This window comes from Poromitra crassiceps, assembly GCF_964638095.1.
Source record: "Poromitra crassiceps genome assembly, chromosome: 11".
NCBI lineage: Eukaryota > Metazoa > Chordata > Actinopteri > Beryciformes > Melamphaidae > Poromitra > Poromitra crassiceps.
In genome coordinates, this window is record NC_139643.1 from 47,631,972 (window position 1) to 47,656,822 (window position 24,851).

At 42.1% G+C, this 24,851-nt stretch overlaps 2 protein-coding genes across 2 annotated transcripts; one reads left to right on the forward strand and one right to left on the reverse strand.

Moving 5' to 3' along the window:
* Positions 1 to 1,076: 1,076 nt before the first annotated feature.
* Positions 1,077 to 5,457, forward strand: LOC310785077 (XK-related protein 8-like; the record flags this gene model as incomplete). The annotated part of the gene is made up of 3 exons (XM_083646066.1): positions 1,077 to 1,378; positions 2,632 to 2,822; positions 3,348 to 5,457. 3 exons carry the CDS (start codon positions 1,077 to 1,079, stop codon positions 4,106 to 4,108), a joined length of 1,254 nt encoding a protein of 417 aa, XP_083502192.1. The 3' UTR covers positions 4,109 to 5,457.
* A 4,082-nt stretch (positions 5,458 to 9,539) lies between these two features.
* Positions 9,540 to 23,420, reverse strand: eya3 (EYA transcriptional coactivator and phosphatase 3). The gene is made up of 18 exons (XM_083645779.1): positions 23,331 to 23,420; positions 21,865 to 21,914; positions 21,476 to 21,570; positions 20,510 to 20,590; positions 20,191 to 20,260; positions 18,917 to 19,026; positions 18,471 to 18,608; positions 18,142 to 18,227; positions 17,183 to 17,360; positions 15,797 to 15,966; positions 15,305 to 15,388; positions 15,067 to 15,156; positions 14,809 to 14,867; positions 14,309 to 14,469; positions 11,867 to 11,981; positions 10,814 to 10,935; positions 10,128 to 10,228; positions 9,540 to 10,008 (listed from the first exon to the last, which is right to left on the reverse strand). The coding sequence occupies exons 1-18, from the start codon at positions 23,382 to 23,384 to the stop codon at positions 9,928 to 9,930; spliced, it is 1,845 nt and encodes a 614-aa protein (XP_083501905.1). The 5' UTR covers positions 23,385 to 23,420; the 3' UTR covers positions 9,540 to 9,927.
* Between the last annotated feature and the right edge of the window lie 1,431 nt (positions 23,421 to 24,851).

Genomic DNA, 24,851 nt, shown 5'->3' on the forward strand with positions numbered 1-24,851 from the left:
AATCTACAGTACTACAGTACTTTTTTAATCTCTTTATCTTGTTACTGTATTAGACAAAATACTAGACATTAGACAAAATACTTTGACAGTATTTCTCTATATGACGTTCATGTTATAATTTCGAGTCAAATTATAATTGTTCGCATATTAACAATGCATTGTGAGCCCATCTCTAGCAGTGACTAAGGGGAAGTTAGTATTCTTGAATGACTTAAAAACCAAATAGTTCCAGGTAAAACATTTTTTTGTTACTGTTGCAGAATGCTGACTCAGCCAATGTTTCTATAGCTTGTGTGAATGTCAAATTTGCCAAACATACTATATCTGTTTACTATGCTCGTAGAAGCATACTATTCTTTCAGTGTGTACTAGAAATACACTGGGACTATCAGCATTATTCTAGGGGAGAGAAACAAAAATTGTGTCCTGAAATTTGTTCAGGTCGGTAGTTTGTTTTATGTCAGGACTCTATTTTCTATGTCAGATGTTTTTATTTAATTTTATTTACAATACATTTTATTTTCATACAGAATAAGTAGTAGCTGCCCCATTTATTAATACTGCTGAAACCAAAACTCAAGGTTCTCTTTCTCATACCTCATTTTGTTATGTATGACTATTAAAGTGTTAAGAATTACTTCTGCATTATTATTATTATTTTACATGTAACGCTACTTTTCTGTTGCATGTCCATTACATAGTCAACTGCTATAGCTCTAAGATGTGAAAACAAGGTGCCAGCAAAGAAGGCTGTAGTTGACTTGTATAATAATTGTACATATATATATTTACAGTCAAATTACAAGATGTGAACATGCAGCTCTAGGAGTGAGGTTTGAGTTTCCTGTGTGTACAACTGTGGCAGCAGTAACCTTATGTAACAGGTATGTGCCTTTAAGACGTCACATGACTCCATGGGAGGGTTAGTTTGAAAGGAGGGGTCATGTTTAAACACCCTGCCTGAACTTTGCTCGCTGTCATTTTTCACTCAAGGGTTTGAGAGAGAGAGAGTAGCCTACACTACAGCATGTAGCAGGTGACAGGTGCCAGTTGCGTTCAAGACAGACATGGTTGGAATGGATGACGGTGCTGCAAAGTACTCCTGCTGGGACTTCCTGTTTACTTTTGGGGGTCTGCTATTGTTTCTGGGTGACATCGTGCTGGATGTGTTGGCAGTTGTGACTTTCTACCAGCAGGAGGCCTACTTCAGCCTGGGTCTGCTGCTGCTGTTCCTGCTGGGCTCCTCGGTGCTGTCGCAGGTCTACAGCTTGCTGTGGTATGGCTATGATGACTATAAGACCACGACCAGGGTGGAGAAGTGCCTGAGCCCACTCACACTGAAGATCCTCCATGTGGTGCAGCTCGGAGTCTACTTCAGGTTGGGAAAGCTTTGTTGTTGACCATCAAATGTGTTGAAATAGTTTCTATTTCTCACACTCGTGAGTCGTGTGTGTGTAGGGAACAGGTCCCAGTTGCACAGTGTTTTATGTCTAAAAAGTCTCACTTTCTTCAGGTTCTTTCCAAAATCCCAAAATGTCCCACTCTGATAGGGGGAAGGTGGCTCACATTCCTACCTCAAAATAAGTCTTTTTTTAAAAACTTTTATTCCTTTTACAACTGTTGCACTGAGCCGACATGCTGACTGTACCCATGTTTTACCCTGTTCTTTTTTTTTTGTACTGTCCTATGTGTGCTGCTCTTATATTTTGTGTGTGGCTTGTGAACAAGAAATTCAAATGCATTTTGATGCAAATGGCGAAATAAACTTGAACTTGAACTTGATAAGTCAGTTGTAATATTTAAGGAACAGACAGTCTTAACTAGCCTCGTCCAACCTGACCTTAAACTAGCTTTGTGCAACTGGCCCCTGGACCTGTAAGAGTGGCTCTAAGTGCAACTCAACATTGGCAACTCAAGCATTTCTGTGTGGCTTGAGAAAGCTCCTCCAACAGCTTTTAAAATGTGGCCCTCATTTCCATTTTCTACAGGAAATGCAAAATAAACATTCAATGAGTTGGTGCATTATGTTTGTAAACGCTCAATAGAAAAAGGTTGAGTCATAAGTTATAACTGTTTAATATCGAGTATCATGTCTTGCGGTGGGACATTAGGCAGCTTAAATGTCTCTTTTGCCATAAAGTATGCTTGGCTCTAATACAAATTAGAAGCTTTTCTCTTGGCCTGAGAAACTCCGCCTCCAAACAGCTTTTAAAATGTGGCTCCGAGCCTCCGCCCTCATTTCCATCTCCCTGTTCTTGGAAACACCTGCGTTTACAGGAAATGCAAAGGAAACATTCAATTTTCAATTTCAATTTCATTTTCAAAAACATTCAATTCAAAGCGTCATAAGTTATAACTGTTTAATATCGAGTATCATGTCTTGCGGTGGGACATTAGGCAACTTCAATGCCTCTTTTGCCATAAAGTATGCTTGGCTCTAATACAAATTAGAAGCTTTTCTCTTGGCCTGAGAAAGCTCCGCCTCCAAACAGCTTTTAAAATGTGGCTCCGCCCTCATTTCCATCTCCCTGTTCTTGGAAACACCTGCGTTTACAGGAAATGCAAAGGAAACCATTCAACGAGCTCATGCATTGTTAGAAAGCACTCATTCAGATTCCTCGTCCCTCTCAGGTATGCTGGTGTACTGGAGGCCTCCGTACGCAGCTTCCGGTCCGGGAGCCGAGACCCTGTGGGCGTGGCCGCGTTCCTGACCCATGACCTCAGCATGCTGCGGCTCATAGAGGTGTTTTCTGAGGGCGCCCCCCAACTCGTCCTCATGATCGCCATCATTCTGCAGAGCAGCACGCTGGACCCCATGACCAGTACGTACTCGCACGCCAAAGTGTGAATCGCCGCCTGCAATAGATATGTTTAGTAGTCGATAATAGACCCTTTTCACTGCAGCCATTTTGTGGCAGTTTTTAATTTGCATAAGAAAACATGACAATTGTTATTCCTGTTGATCCAGTTTGTCTCAGATAACACAACAGCTGCTGTATCATTATCTTTGAGAGTTTCGTTTTCAGTTTTGTAGATATGAGCCAAACCTTGTTTTGAAACCGGAGCAGTGTGAAACAAAAGACCAAAATAATCATTTTAGCCTAATCACTTTAGGTCCACTCCCTCACTTTGTGTTTGTAGCCATGGCTAGTCAGCACCTGTATGACTACAGCGCCCCAGGGTCTTACTGACCCTACATTTTCACGGTTCGTCTAGGCTTGCTGTTGCTACCAGGCAGTTACCTTATTAACTTTACAAAGCAAGAAGCCATTGTGCTCATGCGTAAAACCATAACTATTAAATATTAGATGTTGTGGCGTCCCTGTGATGACCGCTGTCTTCCTCAGTGTTGAAGGCGGTCGGCTCGGCGTCGGCCATCGCCTGCAATGTGACCATGTACCACCGCGCCCTGCGCTCCTTCCTGCCCGACAAGCAACAGCAGCACAAGGACTCGTCGCTGGTCTACTTCCTGTGGAACCTGCTGCTGATCGCCCCGCGCCTGGCGGCTATCTCCCTGTTCGCCTCCGTCATGCCCTGTTACGTCTTCACCCACTTCCTGTGTTCTTGGATGATTCTCTTCTTCTGTGCCTGGCGAGCGAAGACCACCTTCATGGAGAGCGCCGGTGGGGAATGGCTCTTCCGGGCCACCATAGCCCTCATTTGGTATTTCAGCTGGTTCAATGTGGTGGAGGGACAAACCAGGTACAGGTCTTTGCTGTACCACCTCTATATAATGGTTGATATTGTGCTTCTGTGCGGTCTGTGGTGCTGGCAGGTCCACAGCAGATATTTTGACATACCACTTTTATACACCATAATCACCAGTGTTATCATTATTGTATTCTTCATCATTGGTATCATCGTTAAAGTACTATATTATAAGTACTGTCATCCAAAGATTGGGAAGGTGAAAGAGAGTGTGAGTGAAGGTTCGCCCGCTGGAGCGGATCATTCTACAGTCTGCGCCTTAGACGCACAAAGCCTTGATGAGGAGATAGAATCGGACAGCGGGTTACGCAGCATGCCCAGCGCACCAGAACCAGCACCAGCGCAGAAGCGAGAGAATAGAAGAATGAGGAAGTTGGCGGAGAACTTCTACGAGTCCTGACCACAGCACTTGACACGAGAGGAGGGAAGAGACATGTGAGGAACATGCAGGAACACGGGTTTAAGAAGAGAGAGGCACATGCTAACCGTTGTCATCATCATCATCATCATCATGGTGATCGTGTGATCAGGGCGTTTCAACCTGCCCTCTAAAACGTGAATGACTGATACGGTTTCAGAAGAGACAATTGAAAGTCAAACAAATGCTACTTTGTAAAAAAAAATGGAAACAAAAGGCTTAGCTGTGGAAGACTATGATACAGTTGGTTTCACTCCTGTTGACAAAATGCACTTAAAGTGAGTAGATACATTAAGTCTGCTAAAATGATGTAATGTAATGTAAAAACACTCCGATTCATTGAAGGTTTATTTTCACGTCACCGCCGGCGACAGCCGTGGCAAGAGGCATTCTGTTTTCGGGTTGTCCGTCCGTCCGCCCAGTTCTCGTTAACGCGTTATCTCAGGAATGCCTCGAGGGAATTTCTTAGCCTGATATCAATTGTCAACTCATTACACAGAAACAGAGTTGGTGGAGTGGGTGGATTCGAAGGCCTGGGCTCAGGCAAAGAATTTCTTCAGATTTGGCACAAATGGACCTGGACTCAACAATGAAGAACGGATTAGATTTTGGTGGTCAAAGGTCAAAGTTCAAGGTGACTGTGATCTCACGTCCGTCTGTCCCATTCTCGTTAACGCAATATCTCAGAAATGCCTGGAGGGAATTTCGGAGAAATTTGGCACAAACGTCCACTTGGACTCAAGGATGAACTCATTACAATTTGGCAGTCAAAGGTCAAGGTCACTGTGACCTCACAAAAGATGTTTTTTGGCCATAACTCAAGAATGAATTGACTAATTATAACATTTCACACAAATGTCTAATGGGATGAAATGATTAAGTGATGTCTAAAAGTTCAAAGGTCAATGTCACTGTGACATCATATCCACCGTAGCTGAGAAAACTATAGTGGGTCATTCTACAAAAACGGTGGTGCCGTCACTTTTGCAGACACCAAAGTCCTTTAAGTTGACCAAATTTTCACATGAATGATATTGATTTGGACCTCAAGATAGGAGTCCACCCGCTTCACTTCCTCTTCCTGGATGACAACCAGGACTCGTGTTCCTCTGGTAGTCCACCACAAGCTCATTGGTTTTGCTGACATTGAGCTTCAGGTGATTGTCTATTGACTCGTTGCACCATGTGACAAAGCTGTCAGTCCTCTGTACTTCTCTGTCAAAATAGTCTCTAAGTGAAGACCACATGATTCTCACTGGAAATGATTCACTGGAATCTGACATCACTGTAGTGACAACTTCCACTACAAACTACTTCCAAAAAACACAAAAAAACAATCCCTTATATGTTGTATATAATATATGTTAAATTATGGTGGTTAATTCTACTTCACTTCTGTTCTAATGTAGCATGTACATTTTTCACTTCTGTTCTGTTAATTTAAAATTACAATGTGATGTAATTGTATTATTTTATTCATTGTATACAGTAATTTATAAACACAAAATGATATTGAACTCAATCAGTAAATGTGTAATTTTTTTGAAACATTTTAAAATTTATTTACATTGTAATGAGTGTCTTAAGTACACAGGAGAACCTTACAGGACCACAAACAGTGTTTCGGTCCCAAACAGCTAGTGTGGGGAAATAGTGATTATTGTCATTAAATTAGCATTGGGTATTAAGATAGTGTTCAGTTGACAGGATCACACTGAGCCTCTCGTAGCCTCACAGGTCTTTGAAAATGAGATGAAATATATAAAAAGGAAAAATAAAAACAATAAAATGAAAGACAGCATTTTAAAAATAACAGTATTTGGCATCAGGGGGAAAAAGAGGAAAAGTCAGATGTAGCGCATATACCCCCTTAAACATTGCATGGTCATTTTTTCGATAGCCATGGTATACTTCAACACAGACATGCAGACAAAAAGTATAACAAACAGCAACCAGGAAACTCATTCCACAAGCTAGTACAGAAAATACAAATGTAAAGACTGCATACAGTTTCTCTCTTTTCTCAGATACATGGCAACTCACTGCAAAACCCCCAAAAGATTAATTCGGAAACAAGTCCATTTCCCCCTCATTTAGGTAGTACAACACTGAACTATACAAAAGCACTGGATTGCTCGCGATATACGTTTCAGCAGAGTGAGGTGATCTGATTTTGTATTCAACAACATACCATGTATTACAGGTTGATTGTCTCTAAGCTATGTAAGCATTTCACAGCGACAAAATGCAATTTCCTTTTTGAAAGAAAAAAAGCAAAACTGATTGTTTGCGAGAGGAGCATTTTCCTAGTAAACATCTGGAAAATAATTGAATCGTTTCATTAAAAAACTTACCACCTTGTCTGAGAAACGGATTTCTGACAGCAAAGTAGCAGTCGTTATTTCCTATTCTTTACAATATTAGCCATCTTGCCCTTCCCGTTAACATTTTAGAGCAGCGTTTCCCAAACTACGGGTCGGGACCCAATTTGGGTCGCGGACCCGTGGGGGGTGGGTCGCCAACTGGTCGTCATGGTAACTCATTACCGTATGTTTTTTTGTGAGCTTGGGTCCCAGGGAGACAACATTTATCTTTTGGGTCCCAAGATGGAAAAGTTTGGGAACCCCTGTCTTAGAGTATTAACTAATTTGCATTTCTTTAAACTCTGAGCAATGGCCATCAGGAAACATTTTACCCCCCAAAATGGATACAGAGCTTTCTGGAAGGAAACCCTTCAATGACTGTATAGTGCATACAGGACAGTCAAATCAAAATGAGTATGTCTAACTTAGTAACAAAACGTATTCGAGCATTACAATAAGCCTCGACAGCACTTAGAAGAAAAAAAAAGTATAGAGTAAAAAAAAAAAAAAAGTCAAATAACACAAAATGTAACAATAATGTGATGATAATGTATTAAAACAAAATCTTAAGTATTTCCCTTTGAGATTATGTGTACAGAGGATGGTTAAAGGCACAATATAAATATGCAAAAGTCACTCAAGAAAGACAAATACACAGAAAACACAATCGTAACGGTCAAGCTGCATGTGTGTAAATAGAAAATCTTCTTCAGGCTCAGTATTGTTCAGTCGTACTCTCAGACCCTCCTGCTCTCTTGACCAGCTACTTCAGGCAAATCAAATCCCTTGAAATACAGTTCATAAACAAACCACTAAGGGGGGGCACGGTGGCAGCGCTGCCGCCTCACAGCAAGAAGGTCCTGGGTTCGATTCCCGCCTGGGACGCTGTGGGTGCGCCGAGGGTGTGTCTCCCCCATTCCCATGTCCTCAGTGCCTACTGCCCAGGTGGCGTCGCCAAAAAAAGGGCCTTTCTGTGCAGAGTTTTGCATGTTCTCCACATGCTCCCCTGGGGTTTCCTCCAGATGGGAACCCCCTGCTAAAAATAACTAGAAATGTATTGCACAGTCATCCCTTGTTTCTCCCTCAACGCGACTTAATGACAAGGGTGCGGGTTGCAATGTGGCCGACTGATAAAACTCCACAACTGTATCAGCTGTAACTGACCTTGGGGTTATAATTGTCTGTCACAACAAATATCCCCCAACTGCCAATCAACTGCAGATACTGTGCGTGTCAACTGACTAAACCCAACTTGAAAAAACTCCCTGCCATTCAAAAGCAACTGAGAAAGTATACTGCATGTCTTTGGAAATAAATGTAGACTTTTGTTTTGTTTTTTGGTAAATGCCCACCACACCATTCAACTGCATCAACAAAGCAACTAGAACTAACTCTTGTAAAGCTAATGAAATGTAATTCTGCAAGTGGCCACAAGTTATTTTGTTAACCCTGTATAAAGACATTTGTATCTGCCAAACACAATTCATAGGTTTTGTCAACTAATTCTAAGAGTTGATTGAATCCACAAATTTGTCAAAAACGGCGATCTCTTCATTGTTCTCCTCACGCAATTAAACAATCGGGGTAAAAACAAAAATATTTGTGAATAATGCGATGAGATGTCACAACTTTCCAGCAAATCACCAACAGAACAGAAAACGAAATCTCTATAATGATCGATGAGCTCAGTCAGAGGCTATGAGGTGCAATGCGAGTCCTAAAATGTATCTGCCGTGACTTGCAAACACTGCACAGTAAGAAGGTCCTGGATTCGATTCCCGCCCGGGGACGCTGTGGGTGTGTCCCCATTCCCATGTCCTCAGTGCCTGCGGCCCAGGTGGGGTCGTCAAAAAGGGCCTTTATGTGTAGAGTTTGCATGTTCTCCCCGTGCTCCCCTGGGGTTTCGTCCAGATAGGAACCCCCCGCTAAAAAAACATGCAAAAAAATAAATAAAAAATTAACATATAGAGTATACCAGGGTCACGTTATCCTTATTCACATGTCAAACAACATAAACGGCTAACCCAACTGCAAAAACCATTGTATTTAATACAATGTGTGTACATTGTACGACTCGCTTTTTCACCTGTCATCTGAACACTTTTACGAACTTTATGGAAGTCTCCTCATAGGAATTCAAGGACACTTAGGACTGTGCTCTGAGGAGCAGCTGACCAAAACAACAGGTTGTCTCCCTATACACACTGTGCATTGTCTGACTAATACTACTGGGGCAGGAAATTAACTTCTTTGTCCACCAGCCACTTAGACACCAGAATTCACCCAAGCTATCGCCGCCATTTCACCAGTTGGGAGTATAGAGAGAACAACCTCCAATGAATGGTTGATGAGCCGGCAGAGTGGCTGGTACAGTTAAACTCCCCAGTCGTTTTCAAATGTCTACGTGTTTGTCTTGCATTTCTCACCATGACTTGCATTTCTTACCATGACTTGCATTTCTTACTAGCTCTTAGAGGAGCAGGATGTGCAGAGGCTAGTTTAGACCTTCAGAGAAGTCTCTGATCCTCGACACGTGCAAGAAGACGAGCCGTTTCCTTCCGTCTCTGACCACAGTGGAGAGGGCAGGTCAGGGCAGCTGACTGACTGACTGACTGACTGGTGGTGGTGTGGGTCGGTCACGTCAGGAGGGGAACTCATGGTCAATAAGCAGAACTCTATCAGTACCTTACATCGAATAGTGGAGAGGCTACATAGGAGACAAATGGGGGAAAAAAAAGAAAAAAAAAAACATTTGATGCTGAAGCAGAGCTCTGACCTCACCGACAATTGTCAGCAACTCAGTGATTTGAGACGAAATGATTCATCGATGCTTTCAAGTCTTGGATCGAGTGCAAAAACAACCTGGAAAGAGAGGGATTTTTCAATCTGTTGTGATATTATTCTTTCGATTAGAGATTATAGAGTCTGAACGGAACGCTCAAAGAACCCATAGAGAGAGAAATCTGAGGGACATTGTCAGCCAGCCACATGAGACAATTCTACTAAAACAAAACAAAAAAGAGACAGAGGAGACCCAGGGAGAGAAAGAAACGGATGTAGGTAGGCGTCTTCCCTTCCGTGTCCAAATCAGTGCCAGTTTCAGCCTTGGTGAGGGTAGCTGCCGTAGAGGTGGGAGTGCCGGGCCGAGTGACGGGCCTTAATTCGGGCCGACTGTGCTTTCAAGTCCGTTTCTCACAGTCCGCGCCGACCCAAAAGTCCGCCTCGGTGCGTGACCGTCACACAGAGAGTTCACACGTCGCCAAGTGGGAGAAGGCGAATGTTTGTAATGTATGAGTGTGTTATCGTAGGCGCGTCGCGGAGGGATTCTCAGAGACTCAGTGTCACTCCACGAGCCGCCAAAAACAAGAACAGAACAAAAACAAAGACGACTGCGTTTTTTCCCTTTTAGTTGTACGACGTCCCCCCACGTCACCTCCTTTACAAGAAGTCCAGCTCCAGGGCTTGGTGCAGGGACACCAGGTCTCCGTGGGCGGAGATCCGCCAGAAAGGCATGTTGTGCTGCACAAATCAGACCAAAGCAAATCAGCTGCAGAAACATTCACCATAGACTTCACACACTACAGAGAAATACACAATGGGGGCCAGGCGTAGAGAGGCAAGATGTGTGTCGAATGTACCTGTTTTGCTGCAAATTCCTCGTCTCGACCGTCGCCTATCACCACGTAGGTCACTTTCTTCCCAAAGCGAGAGAGAATTCTCTCAAAGCAACTCTCTTTCCCTGTGTGAAAGAAAAGCCCAGACTTGACTGTGATTATAGACTTTCATAGTTCAACCTTTTGCAACACGGACAAAAGGTTTATATCTAAAAAAGTTCCCCCTCTGTCACAGGAAGTAAGGTTTAATAGAGCTCGACAGTCACGTGACGTCTCCAGCCCCGGAAGAGAGTTTCCCATTCATTTATTCCATAGATGTTTCGAAAAATCCTTATATAACGAGTTTTAAGGCTGGAACCAAGCCAACCCATGATCTACTGGATCATGAGTGACCATAAAACATTTCAGTTGGAGCAAAAACAACAAATAAAAACAGGGGGGATCGAAAATTGGATTCCCCCCGCTTGTTATTTGTTGTTTTTGCTCCAACTGAAATGTTTTATGGTCACTCATGATTCTTCAGTAGGTCACGGGTTGGCTTGGTTCCAGCCTTAAAACTCGTTATATAAAGATTTTTCTACATGTCTATGGAGAAAATGAATGGGAAACTCTCTTCCGGGGCTGGAGACATCACGGGAAGTCACGTTGACTGTTGAGCGCTATAGTGTGTGTAGTAGACGGTAGTTATCGTTTTGTATGATCAAATCTACCTATTTTGGTGGCGCTGTAGATGTTCTCGATGGGAAAGACTTCTCCCAGGCCGTAGAGCAGCACCTTGGCCAGAGCCGGAACCAGCTGAGTTGTGGTGACCAGGACGTTCATACACTTACCCCTGTCATGACGCACATGTGCACAGACACACAGACAGACAGACAGACAGACAGACAGACAGACACACACACACACACACACACACACAGGCTTTAAAAGGCTGACAAGTGACAGGATTTACATAGTCAACACTGCGTGCAACGATATTGGGCCACAGTTTCAGTGAGCGGTCATAAACACAGCCCATATTTAAATAATGGAGGGGAAGTATCCTGGCTCCTCCTAAAAGCGACCTAGTTAATAATTATTATGTTCATATTTGAATTTTTAACAGAGATATGAGGATGTGTCAAAAATCTTCTTAACCTTGGAAGATATTTTTTTAATGAATTTAGCGCAGATTCATCACAGACAAGCTTTATAAATAGCTTTATAAACAGCAAACACAATGGATAGGGAATAGGAAGTTAGCGGGTTACGCATTTAGAATCTAGAAGTTAGAATTCTGAGTTTCATGTGAGATTTCTGAAAAAATCATAATAATCTGAGAACGTCAGATGACTTCTGAGATTAAAGTCAGAATTCTGTGATTAATGTCAGAATTCTGAGTTTAAAGTCAGAATGATCAGATTAGAGTCAGAATTCCGAGGAAAAAGGTCAGCATTACATGTGACATCATTGATGATGTCACTGACAATATTACCGGCGATGCACCGGAAATTTGAATGTCTGAGGTGCCGAGATTTTTGTGACATCAAAGTGGGCTCACAAGCCAAAAAAGAATAAGAACCCCCTGAAGTAAACGCTTCAAATGAGCGATCACCTTAATGCAATTGCTCACAGTAACAAGAGTATTGACTATTGAATGTAAACACACCCACTGAAGTGGATACTGGTGTATTTGACTCATCCTGCTGGTGAACATAATGGTAAGATTTTAGGAGATGTGACTAAAACACAGGTGTGAGCTAATAGCCGTGCCGTGTGCAGACCTGGACTGGATGAGCAGCAGGGACTTGAGCGCCGTGCTGAGCCAGGCGTCCGTAACGCTCTCGATCTCAGCCTGAAGCCGCACGAGCAGCTCCTTCTTCATGGGACTCAACAGACCTGCAGAGGGGGAACCAACCAGCCAACGTGCATTTAGAACTTTGGCCTGGACATGGTGTGAGAAGACAACTTCAACATGACAAATGTAATAAATGATTGCAAAGTTCACTATCAGATAGCGATGACCTACCATGACCTAACAGCATCTGTACTGAAGAATACTTTACTGTTAGCATAATAGGCAAAATATGTCAGCGTTTTATCTCTGTTCAACGAACGGATCAAATACTACTCTGATGAGATGCACCTTCCCAATGGTTTTGTTATTGTTTTCAAACAGTTCGCCTTTTTTATGTTTGAGTTTACGTATTTTCCTTTTGATGAAGTCTATTAGACTGTTATGTTTACAGTTTTTTTCACTTTATGTATTGTTTTAACTGTTTGAAATAAATCGTTTCAATCAATCAATCAATCAATCAATCAAAACTTAACTCCATAGTCCAATGTCCAAAAGATAGCACGGACACGGACACGGACACACACACACACACACACACACACACACACACACACACACACATACGTGTGAAACAGAGAAGTGCCTATTGGCAACTAAGACCTATGTGTTTGTGAAACTAATTTTACTGTTGTCAAACATTTCAGCATTCACGTGGCTAAAAGAGCTCCAAGGGTTTTCAGCCATACAAACAAAAAACTGGAAATCCCCCAGATAATTCATCTTCAAAGGGAAAGGGGAACATGGTGGCCTTTTATTTCCAAATGTTTAATTATACTTTCAGGCTTTGCATTTCCGTTCAATTCTAAATGGGTTCGGGCCTTCTTCTGTGGACATGGAGAGAAATTTAGCTGCACCAGTTCCCCTTAATGAAGCTGTTTTTGTAGAACTCTGAATGCAAGCATACATTCTGTGTCATTATAGCCCACAGTATTTCTATTTCGCATCATTTTGAGAAGATTAAGTCCTTGTTAAAAATATGACGTCATACAATTTTCCCTTGTCAATGGAAAAACATTTTTCGCAGCCTTGGTGATATTATAGACTCTTAAAGTTATTCCAACATCTGCAGAAGTCATCTAACCTCCCAGGGAGTTCATTATATTTGTATTGACAACTTAGTCAATCAGGGCTTGCCAACCCACCAAATGCGGGTAAAAATTTGCTGTGGGGGTTAACATTATTAAGTTACGAGCCAAATTGGCTGGATACAGTACCTTCTTCTTCACTGAGGTGGAAATAAGCTAAAAGAAAATGACTCTCTTATTACAGGCTACTTACGCTGCAGCTGCTACGTGGCACAACTTGGCAAGTTTTTCTGCTATTTTGAACTTTTTACACAATTTGAACTCAACACAATTTATTCCTTTACTTGGCATTTTACCTGCAAAATACAGACATACATTGAGATGCAGTGTATCATTACACATTTCTGTCTGTCCATTCTCTTGCCTGCAGCATGATACAATGTGCCTTGCAATGACAGATACTCCCTCTTGTGGCCAAAGGGCACCACTACTGTTGTCTTCATTATGCACTGTCTTGAGTGCAGGAAACTGGAGCAGAGTGAATATTCTGCTGATAACTACACCATGACATAAAATAATACATGTTAAACATTATGAAATAGAATAAACAATGTATAGGGGTGGCGTCTTCTATACCCTCACATAATATTTACTATGCTATAACTTTTATTTCTTACTGATATTTATATGATTAAATTAACCCAGTGGCACTAAAAAAAATTATTTCAAGAAAAAGCCTTTTGGCTAGAGGAAATTCTGATTGGCTGGTAACTTTAAAATCTACCAGCCATATTGGTTGGTGATGGAAAAAGTTAATTTCAAGCCCTGTAGATAATCCATGCAGGCCCATGGAGTCCCATTGAATACTCAACTCCCATATCATCCCCCTTTTGAAGCGTTTTCTGAAAATCGTGATTAAAAAACACACATTTACGCTTTGGAAATCATAAAAGTGGTCCTCATTTGTGAAGATTAACTTGCTGAACACAAAGTTCACTGTTTCATAAACTTTTGTTAACCACCGACCTTATTTCAAGGATTTAACCAAAATCCCCATAAAAAAATCCCATTGACTTTCAGACAAAGGAATCTGAAGTGTTAGCATCCACGTCTTCCCAACTCATTACTGCGCTACACTATTACTAAATCATTATCATTCATCATTTTGTGGAAACAATACTACACTATTACTAAATCATTATCATTTTGTGGAAAAAATTGTTGACTGTGGAAGTTATGCTCTACCTGCAATCCCAATAAAATTAATATTAATTATACTGGGGAGGGGGGATAAGAAGGTATTTCCAAGCTTCAAAACATCATTTTACATAGTGCAAACTCACCTCCAACATTCCCTTTATACCCGCTGTAGATCTCTTTTAGCCGGCGGTAACGAAACGCCAGTTTGCGCATCCACTCCACGCCTCCCTGCACTCCTGTGGTGGCTCCTGAAGACCCTCCTCCGCTGGGGCCGTTGAAGCCATCAGCCAAGAAGTTGTAGTTACTAAGGAGGGGAGACGCCATGTGTTTTTGATGCTTTGTCAAAAGTAATTTAGTCAAAAATATATAACGCAAAACCCTGTGGTTTTTTTTTTACATTACTTATGAGCGAAAACATTCGGATTCTATTGATGGTGGCACATATTGTATTCTAACTCTATTATTACAGTGTTGGATGATTTTGACGGTCAAAGACAAACAGATGTTCCTGAGGCGGAAGTAGATTAAACAGAGCCAGTAGATTCAAGCTTCTTCGTCAGATACCAGCTGGTGTGCGATAAGGCAAAGTAATTGTACAGTGTATCGTGTGTCTGCGTTAGCTATGAAACGGCATCAAAATCACCTCAGGTCCTGCCCATTGTCATCGGAGGCCACATCCTCAACATGGACTTGATCGCACTCCTTGGAGAGACAAAAAGCAGAAGGAATTACTAATGAATTATGCAGACATCTATCAAAGAAACATTCACGTGCACAAAGACGGCGACATCCTGAGGCGATGTTCTCGTCTCAAGTGTCTTGTTAATTACCAGCTACTGTGACCTGTAGACCAAAAAACAAAGACAAAGTCTGCCTTGAGCGTTCTGGATGCATTTGGTACCTCCAGGTCATTGAAGAAGAGGTGGGTGTCTGCCAGCTCAAAGATCAACTCTTCCATCTGCAGGCCCAAGTTCAACACAGTGGCTGGGTCCTGAACAAATAGAAAGCAGACTCACAATAAATATCCTTGATTTAAACTGATCTCCACTTGGTCATTTGATGTTCTGTGCTGATATGCTTATATTATGTTATATGCTGAAGGTTCGAGTGAAAAGTTGTTTATTTATTGACAGACAAACCTTGCCAAACTTTTGTGCAAAGGAGCCAGTGAGGAGTGAGTGGAATATAATGATGGTCTCGTCCAGATCCCACAGAAAGATGCGCTAAAACGGCAGAAAATAATAGATTCACGGAATTTGAAAAACAGTTACATCCATTTCATTCATACATTTACAAGCCCCAATCCATTTTTACAATATCGATTTTAACTATACACACGTTTCTTGGGTGTATTTAAAAATATATATATATCGGTAAATGTACTTTTTGCATCTTTATTCATCCATTACAGCTGAAAACATTTCTGTTTAACATGACAAATGTAAACAAACCTTTACAGTGTCGAATCCCTCATACATTCATGTTAATCATTTGTAGTTTATTAGCCGTTGCAATACCTTTGTCATTAAATTTTTTAATAAAAAACAAAAAAACATAAAAAGTTGACAGTAAATGTTTTGTCGATGCGTGTGAGAGATCAACTCAAATTGAACTCTATCGGTAACAGTTACCTCCAGGTCGCTGTCAGTAGGCGGGCAGTTATCGGACTTCTTGGCCTTTCCCTTGGCTTTCCCAACAGAGTTCCTGCGTGCCGCCTCTTCCTGGTCTCTGGCCCCAGCGGGCAGAGCCACGCCTGCAGGAAGAGCTACGCCCGTCGGCAGGTTCTCTCGTGGGGACGCATCTTAGTGGCGAGATACAGGAGACATGTTTGCCATTAACACTTTATTAATACATTAGTTTGGTCATGTCTCTGAAACTTTCAAACACAAACGTGTGGCCTGAGCCGATATGAAGATTTCATCATACAATTATCTTGGTCGAAATGATCTCAATATACAATATTATCCAGATCATTATTAATAAGATGAAAAGCATAGAACCAGTATTGCTATATGTATCATATCAATCACAAGACTTTTCTATTTTTTTTAATACACGCTTTAATGTAAGACTGTAGAACCTTTTATGTAAAATATTTACGCAAAATATTGACTTTTTGCGTCTGTTTTTCAGCCTCCGAATGAGTCACTGGTTATCCCGGTGATTTTTTTTTACCACAACATATTTAGATACATAGTTATTGTCCCAACCTAAATATCAGTGCAACGCATGCTGCAGAATACAGTGGTGACATGTGATACAAATGAAAACCAATGTGATCACAGAACACAGGAAACAGCTGATCATATGACAAGGACTGAAGACAGACACATGACACACCAAACCTCACACTGCCTTTTAAACGCCATGCCACGTTTTATTTTATTTTATTAGCTTTTATTTCTTTTTTGTTGTTTGTTCTTGTTTATATTGCATGTTTTTGCTGAAAATGTTCACTTTGGTTTAATTTCCTAGGTAAGAGACCTTTGCATTCGGGCTGTGCAATAAAATCGATACGGCAATATATCGCGATACTTTTTTCCGCAATACTGTATCGATATTTCAGAAAAATATCGTGATATATCGCCACATTGATTTTTTTGCACAGCTGTGTGTTCAGTGACACAATAAGAAGAATACTTGTTATTTCAGTGCGTTCAGTAAGACACTCAACACTCAGTAGTTTTGACTGAATTTGTCGACTAAAGTTATCAATATAAAGTGATCTACATATTATTACACTACCTGAGTGGTACACAGCGTGTTGTATTTTTAATTAATTCAATTGTCAGTAAATGATGTAGAGTATTGCAATATATCACAAAATGTATTGTATCGCAATGTATCGTGATACAATCAGCCCTACTTTGCACAGGCCCTCTGGAGTTTCTATCTCTTACCTGCACAATGTTTGCATACTTCACTTGTATGTTTTGTTCTGTTTATTTTGCTGTGCGAAAAAACAATAAGCCTAACAGCAAAGAGAAGAGAGTCTAAATAAAGTAGAGACGACACACCTCTGGTGGGCAGTCCGGCCGCGGCGGTGTCCTCGGACTTGACGGCTGGATACCCGGCCACGCCCACACCGGCGCCGTGGTCGTCGCTGCTGGGCAGCCCGGCGGGCACGTAGTTGGGGGGCGGGGCGTAGTACTGAGAGAACTGACTCTGTCCCAGGGAGTTGTAGCTGCTGAATTCCTGCATGAAAAGATTGGGGGGAAAAACATCTGATCGGCAGGAGAAGACATGACGAGTAGGGCTGTGGCGATTCACTTATCTCCCGATTCGATACTATCACGATTCTTGGGTGCCGATTCGATTTATATTGCGATTCTTAAGTATTGCGATTCTACGATTATTGCGATTCGATATTACGATTTTTGTTTATTTTTTCTTTTCTTTTTTCAGTTTGTTTGCTTTTTTACACTAGATTAGAACATGGGAAAAGTTGAATCATACACTAGAGACTGTATATTATATCATGAGTAGGGCTGGGCGATATAGTTAGGGGCGGACTGGGATCATAATTCAGGCCGGGCATTAGATACCAAGCAGGCCAGGCCGATATGGGCCGACATGCGTGAAATTTGGGCCATTTGAAGCCAAATTTGGGCCGTTTGAAGCCAGATTTGGGCCGTTTGAAGTCCAATTTTACAATGAGATGCACCCACTTTAACCCTGAAGTGTAATTATTACTTCAGACTAACTAATAAAGTAATAAAACCACTAGTAAACCAGTAGGCGGTATCTGGCCTGCTGTTCAGTGAGTGGCCTGACTGCAAGCACCCAATTTCTTTTTTTTTTTTCGATTATCGATTCTGGAATAAAAGATCGATTCAAAAAATCGTGACATTAAAAATCGCGATACTTAGGTGAATCGATTTTTTCCCCCACCCCTAATGACGAGTAGCACAGAGGCAGAGAGGTGTTTTGCTCTGTGGCCCCTCATTTCCCAGAGGAACACTCCGTTTCTCCGTACCTGGTGGGCCACCGCGGCGGAGGCTGTGGTGGCGGCCGTCGCTGAGGGGACGTTCGAGTACACACTGGCCGTGGTGAAACTTGAGCCTGGTGGAGGAGAGGAAGCACGCACTTTAAAGCGGGAGGACGATACCGGACAAAAACGTCAATATTTCTACATGAAACATCGGTGCTTGGTAACGTTACCCCAGGAAAGGACGACAAAAGAAGAAGAGAGCTGTTGCCACTGCAAATCCAAATACTCCCCCATAATTCTTTGTGTGGTTCAAAATATTTGGAAAAGGCTATGGCAGCTTTTATCACGTGAGACAGAGTGAGGTCGCAGCTTGCCTTGGCTGGGGTATGAGTAGTGCAGCTGGCCTGGCTGGGTTGAGGTATATGCGGTGCTGAAGCTGAGAAACCCAGGCTGGCCAACAGAGGGCGCCTCAGGCAGCCCTGTCTCTGTTTTTATGCCTGGCCACATAGCACCTGAAGATGAAGAGAGCAATGGAAGCAGAAGAAGAAGAAGAAAGCGAGAGAGAAAGAGAGGATGAGGGAAGATCAGGGTGAAACGTAAAGAAACCGGGTCTTTCAGTCGAGGCGTGGGCCTTGTGTCGTCAGCAGAAATCAAAAAGCCATGGAATCCACAGCGCCAAAGCACGGTACAGGTGTATAGGTAAGCACGGTACAGGTGTAGCCTACAAAAGCATAGTAGTAACAGAGGTGCGATGCTGGGTTTTTAGTGAGCAGACAATGTTAAACCAGGCCTTTAAGAGTGAAGAGGGGGGGGGGCTGACCAAAGGGTGGGAGGCCGTAGGTTTGGCCCGTCTGGGGGAAGGCAGAGTACACAGTGGACTGGGCCAGAGGGGGGAACGCCACCTGGCTGCTGTAGGACGTCACTGCCAGGCTGAGAGAGGGAGAGACGGAGACAGAGCACATGGTGTGAGACCACACAACTATATAAACTAGCGGTGGGATGAGATTTGAAATTTAATATATATCACAACACAAACACGTAACGATACAGATCACGGGACAGAAATATGAATTGCGATATAAGATCTCCATCCAAACGATATATTTGCACTTTGTAACAATGACATTTTTTTGATGTTTACGTTCCAGCAAGCCAATGGCATTGCTCGAAAGATTTGTGGCACACAATTCTCCCCAGTCAGACTTTGTTGTTCAAACTGTTATTTATAACACTGTGTCATGCTTTTATCCAAGAGTCAGGTGAAATGGCAGCACTCGCAGATATAGTTTCAAAAAAGTTGAATCTGCACAGCAGCAGTACAATCGGAAGCGTTTCAGCTTTCCTCAACGTTTTGATTGATGCCCCATATCGCATCTCAACTTGTATTGTGAGGTAAGCATCCCCAATATAAACTACCGGGGCCATTTTGTGTCGAAAAGGCAGGGTAAAACACAGGTGCAAGCAAAACACTAATGAGGGTTGCCAACTTCCATGCACCTGTGTTTACACTGCCTTTTCAACAAAAAAATTGCTCCCGTGAAAAGGGTCTATGACACAGTTATACAGAACTGCACGTGGTCTAAGAGGTGGTGCAGGCAGTTGTGTTAAAGGAACACTGCGTTAAGGTGTGGACCACACTAGTGATGTCATTTGTGCATGAATGACATCGCTGGTCCACAATTAAACTAAAATCAACTCTCAATAAGTGTCAAACTAAATTAATGACTTCAAAACTGTTTACAGGTTTCTGATATACTACTGATGTTGTAATGATACAAAGCTGGTTTGAAAATCGGCGGAGTGTTCCTTTAAGCATTGATCACCAGGACCCCAGTGGAAATAAGCAGGCTTCTAGTTTGTAACTTTAAGCTGCTTTACTGGGCTATCCTTGGATCATTTTACTTTCGATTTACATATTGTGTACTTTTTTATTACTGTATTAATTGTAAATTTGTAATGGTTTTTATGCATTCTTGATCTGAAATAAACCAAACCAAATCAGTTCTTACACCTGTGTAATACAGGAAAATAGAAATAAAAGAATAAAAGCTGAAGATATTCACATGATCAGTGACATCCATTCTTTGTACTTACTTGCTCCCTTGGTATATCTGTGGAGTATATTCAGAGGCGGATGTTGCATCTGGCTCTTTGCAGGTCACAACTGCATTAAAACACAAGAAGACGTTTGTATGAACATATAAGGGGAGCACTCGCAGTTCTCTTCGTACAATTATATCTTTTTGATCATTCTTGGAGAAGCAACAGTCTGCTGAAACACACGGATGTTTCGAGCGATGCCTTCCTCTGCGTGTTAAAAGCACAATGCAACACAATGCAAGAGCAATTTCTTTCTTTTCAAACCTTCGTGAACATATTGATAATACATTTATTTTGTTTATTTTTTCCATACCAGAATGTGTATACGAGTTCATGGCGTCGCCACACGCTTGACGCGCTGCTCCTCTCTCTGGGTCGGGCTGCTCTTGGTTTCCTACAAGCAGGGACAAAATGTTCAATGTTCTGCACCAACATCTAAAGCAGTGGTTCTCAACTGGTGTAGCCTCAGGACCCACTATTTTCCTTGTCACGAAGTCGTGACTCAAATTCAGATTTTTTTTTAAACCACTCAAATTTATTGCACAAAAAATAGCGCATTAATTTAATAGACAATGCCTTCATGCACTGTCAAATGAACAAAAAAGTGCAACAGAAGTGCAACTAGGGCTAAAAACCAATTGAAATAAGGCAGACTTGAATTACAGGCCTATATGTTTTTAAATTTAAACAAGTCAAACTGGTCATGCTCAGAAAGTCTTATTTGAACTGTATGAAATATGAAATAAAAGGCAGACTTATCTTGAATTACATGCCTATATGTTTTTAAACAAGTTAATAATAATAATAATAATAATAATAATAAAACAAGTTAACCTGGTCATGCTAATCCAGTTTCAATAGTCTGAATTTAACTAATATTAAATAAAAAGGCAGACTTTTCTTGAATCACAGGCAGGCTATATGCTTTAGTTAAACTGGTCATAACTTTTAATTAAACTGGGGCCATGCTAATCCAGTTTCAATCATCTGAATTGAACTAAAATTAAATATGAAATGAAAAGGCAGACTTCTCTTGAATTACAGGCAGAGCATATGCTTCAGCTTGTTAAACAAGTAAAACTGGTCAGGCTAATCCAGTTTCAATGATCTGAATTTAACTCAAATGAAATATGGGAAAAAAAGAAAGAAAAAAGAATTGGCCAATGTCCGCGACCCAATCAAAACGGCCCGCGACCCACCTTTGGGTCGCGACCCACCAGTTGAGAAACGCTGATCTAAAGGATGTTCTTCTCAGCTCTTTCCACATTGTTACGCTTACCTCCATCAAGCGGCACACTGGACACTATCGTCTGGTACGAGCTCTCCTGCTCGGACGAACCCAGGAGAGCAGTCGGGCTCCCGTCGTCACCCAAACTACCGGAACAACACCAATAACAATCTATTACAATTGTATCATCTCCACAGCCGGCCAACACATATCTGAAGAAATGCCACTCTGGAAAGATGCATAGGGCAAAGAAGAAAAAAGAAAAAGCAAAGTGCAGCAAATGCATAAAAATAAAGACGCTGAGAAAAATTCCCCTCTTTGGTACCCGGTTCAAAACTCTGATTTATCCTCCTCGGTGGTTTTCCATCAGACTGTGCAAGTAGCAATTTAAAAGAGGGGAAAGATCAGAAATAGGCCTAGAAGAATCAATGAGGACCGACCTTGGCTCTTTTTCCAGTCCATCGTCTAACTCAAGCCTGGCCTTCTTTGCCTGCAAGGGAAAATAATAGACATTTACAGAAAAGGTCTCGGACACAGTGATGCTGTGAGCGTGTGTGTATCTCTGACTCTGTGTGTGAGAAAGAAGGAGAAGTACAGATTTATTCATAATACTGAGTAAGTGGGTACTCCTATTAATCTGTGTGGCCTTATTTCAACAAATCAGAATCAGAATCACTTTATTATTGCCACAGTATGCAAGTTACATACGAGGAATTTGTCTTAGTGTCTGTATGCAGCGTAGCGGTCACATCAATATACAGAGATAAGAAGTAGGAAGATAACTAAAGACAATCACAAAGTTGCAAGTGCAATCAAATCGAGTAAAATACAATATGTACATGAGTGGTGAATCATACTTGCCCAGCAGAAGCATCAGGTCATGTAGCTACTAGCTACTATGCTACCAGCAGAATAAAAACTTTAACTGTGTCATATTCTCTTGTGCTTCAATCTTTATCTAGACTGTAACAGGGATGCAACTATTATACATTTTGATGGTACGATTATAGTCTGAGGGGGGGAATTACGGTTTCACGATTATTATGCATTCATTTATTTCACAACACTATGGATAATTCACGGCGTGATCTCGCCCGTGATTGTGTGTTTACAATATTCACGCTACTGTTAGTAGATAGAACTACATTTACAACCTAGGGGGTGATTGCATTTTGTTGTCTGTGACAGCTAGGAAGTGAAGTTGTGTTATTTAAATAAACAAAGGGTAATCTTTTAACTCGTCTCCACATTTCCCCAGCGCACAACTTCCGCAGTATCTATATATAAATGTTCCTTTAACTTCCAATCACCATAATGTCCCTTGAACTTCCACAATACCATTAGTTCCCTTTAACTCCCACAGACAGCATCATAATGTCCATAATCTCAGTGTCGCTGAGCCCTTACGGCTACAAAACAATGACGTTTTAAACCGCGGTTATCGGGGTAATCGGTTAACCGCTGCATCCCTAGACCGCAACCAATAAAGTCAAATGAAATCAAATCTGGCAATTGGCTCCAAGTTCATGTTTACGTCTGCTCTCAGCAAGTGAGCCATTCTTCCCAGTGAGCAAGGAAGTTGTATGTTGCGGCAGCAGGAATGTTCTTTGTACGAGTCAATTACAATCAATACATGACTATTATCCATTTGACTGCGGTAGAGCGCTGAATCATGAATAAAATAATCAATCAAATACTACACTACATTAAAAGCCTTCCTTTTAAGCACTTTTTCATGGACTTTTTTTTTTTTTTTAGATTATTTGATGATAAAAACCCCCCCTTCCTCCATAGCCTTGAAAAGGACATTGAAAAATAATACTGATACTAACATTGTGAGGGATAGCCAGCTAGCATCACAACAGTAGATTTGACCCTGTCATCATCACTGCGTGGACTCACTCACCGGCAGCTCCTGGAGGTCATCCATCACAGCAGCAGCAGCAGAGCGACCTGCCATGTGCCACGCGCTCGGCCTCGGCCTACTACTGTCTGGACCCGGGGAGCCTGTCTGGACCCTGCTTCACACACACCCACAAAAGCAGACAGGGCACACAAACACACAGGATGAGCAGCTGAACAGCAAGGCCTTATGTAGTTTCTCCATGACGTGCTTCTGCCCTCCCCCTTGTCCCCTAAACAATCGGCGGTGCACCCCTCTCCCCTCTCCCCGCCCTCTCCTCCCGTCGCCCGGGGTGATGAGCGGGGAGGTGCGACAGGAGGAAGCGGGCCACCACCCCGCTCTAATCTCCAGCACGAGAGCCTCAGGTGAGCGAGGCACGTGTGGCTGGCTACCCTACAGTACGTCGCCATAATGTCCCCCCCACCAGCACTCCTCTGTTTACAGTGGGATTAAGGTAGCGTGCCACCTTACATGTGACCTAACCTACATTCGGCGAAACGTATTCTCCAGAAGCATTAGGTGTACAGGTGCAAGCTGTCGTATCAATAGATGCCCCAGAGGATAAGATCTAACCTAGTTTTGGATATAACATTTATATAACTGACATAATGTTAAGAAAAAATAGGTCAGCTGGCAAATTCAAAGGCGCTCCAATATGTCAGGCACATGTTAATGGCTCACGTTCTGAATCAACAGGGTGCCACCTCCCAAACTGGACGCCCGGGACAAACCAAAGCATGTGTTCGCTTATGCAACTGGACTCAAAAGGTATTACAGGTGGAGGAAATTGAGGCCATCCTTACAATTATCCTATGTCTTTATATTTTATCCTATATTTAGGCTATAGCCTATATTATAGGCTATAGCCTAAATATAGGGTTAGGGTTATGTTATAGGCCCTATAACATAACCAATCATTCAAACCCACAAATAAACAAGTCAATGAGTATTATTTTAGATTCATTCTATACTGTATACCAACCTGTGGGACAGATTAATAATTATGTTTTTTATTAATTCATAGTTATGGTTCAACCATATTCATTGCAGATTTATCAAAACTAGGCATCGATTCCTAGGCTTGCCTGCTGCGCGGCCTCACCAACAGCTCGGGCTGTTGCGTGGCCTCAACCTGCCCTATTGGCGCATGTGCAATGTCTCCCTCTCTCTCCCTCATTCTCTCTCCCCCTCTCCCTCAGTCGCTCTTGTCTCTCCTGTGACATCATCACTGAACTATAGCCTTGTGTGTGTGAGTTAATTTATGACATCACTAATGATGTCATCAGTGGGACAGACAGAGCCCTAGCTCCCATATATATACTGATGATGATGATGATATACAGACAGGTTAATCCAGTACTGGTGCTGCCTCTTTCCAGGCCGACTTGACAGACAGACAGACAGAGACCCCAGCCAACATCACTCCAGCTGTTGCCCCCGGTAACCTAGCTGCTCACTATCAACAACACTCTCCTCTGTATGGAGAGGAGAGGCAGCCAGCCAGCATCACAACAAGGCTTGGGT

Excerpts from the sequence above, each read along its gene's own strand:
- eya3 (XM_083645779.1), bottom strand. The coding sequence starts at position 23,384 with ATGGCAGGTCGCTCTGCTGCTGCTGCTGTGATGGATGACCTCCAGGAG. Across the intron at positions 18,609-18,916 it reads CTACGGCCTCCCACCCTTTG|GTGCTATGTGGCCAGGCATA; the intron begins GTCAGCCCCCCC and ends CTTCATCTTCAG. Across the intron at positions 14,470-14,808 it reads GACAATGGGCAGGACCTGAG|TAACTACAACTTCTTGGCTG; the intron begins GTGATTTTGATG and ends TCCCCTCCTTAG.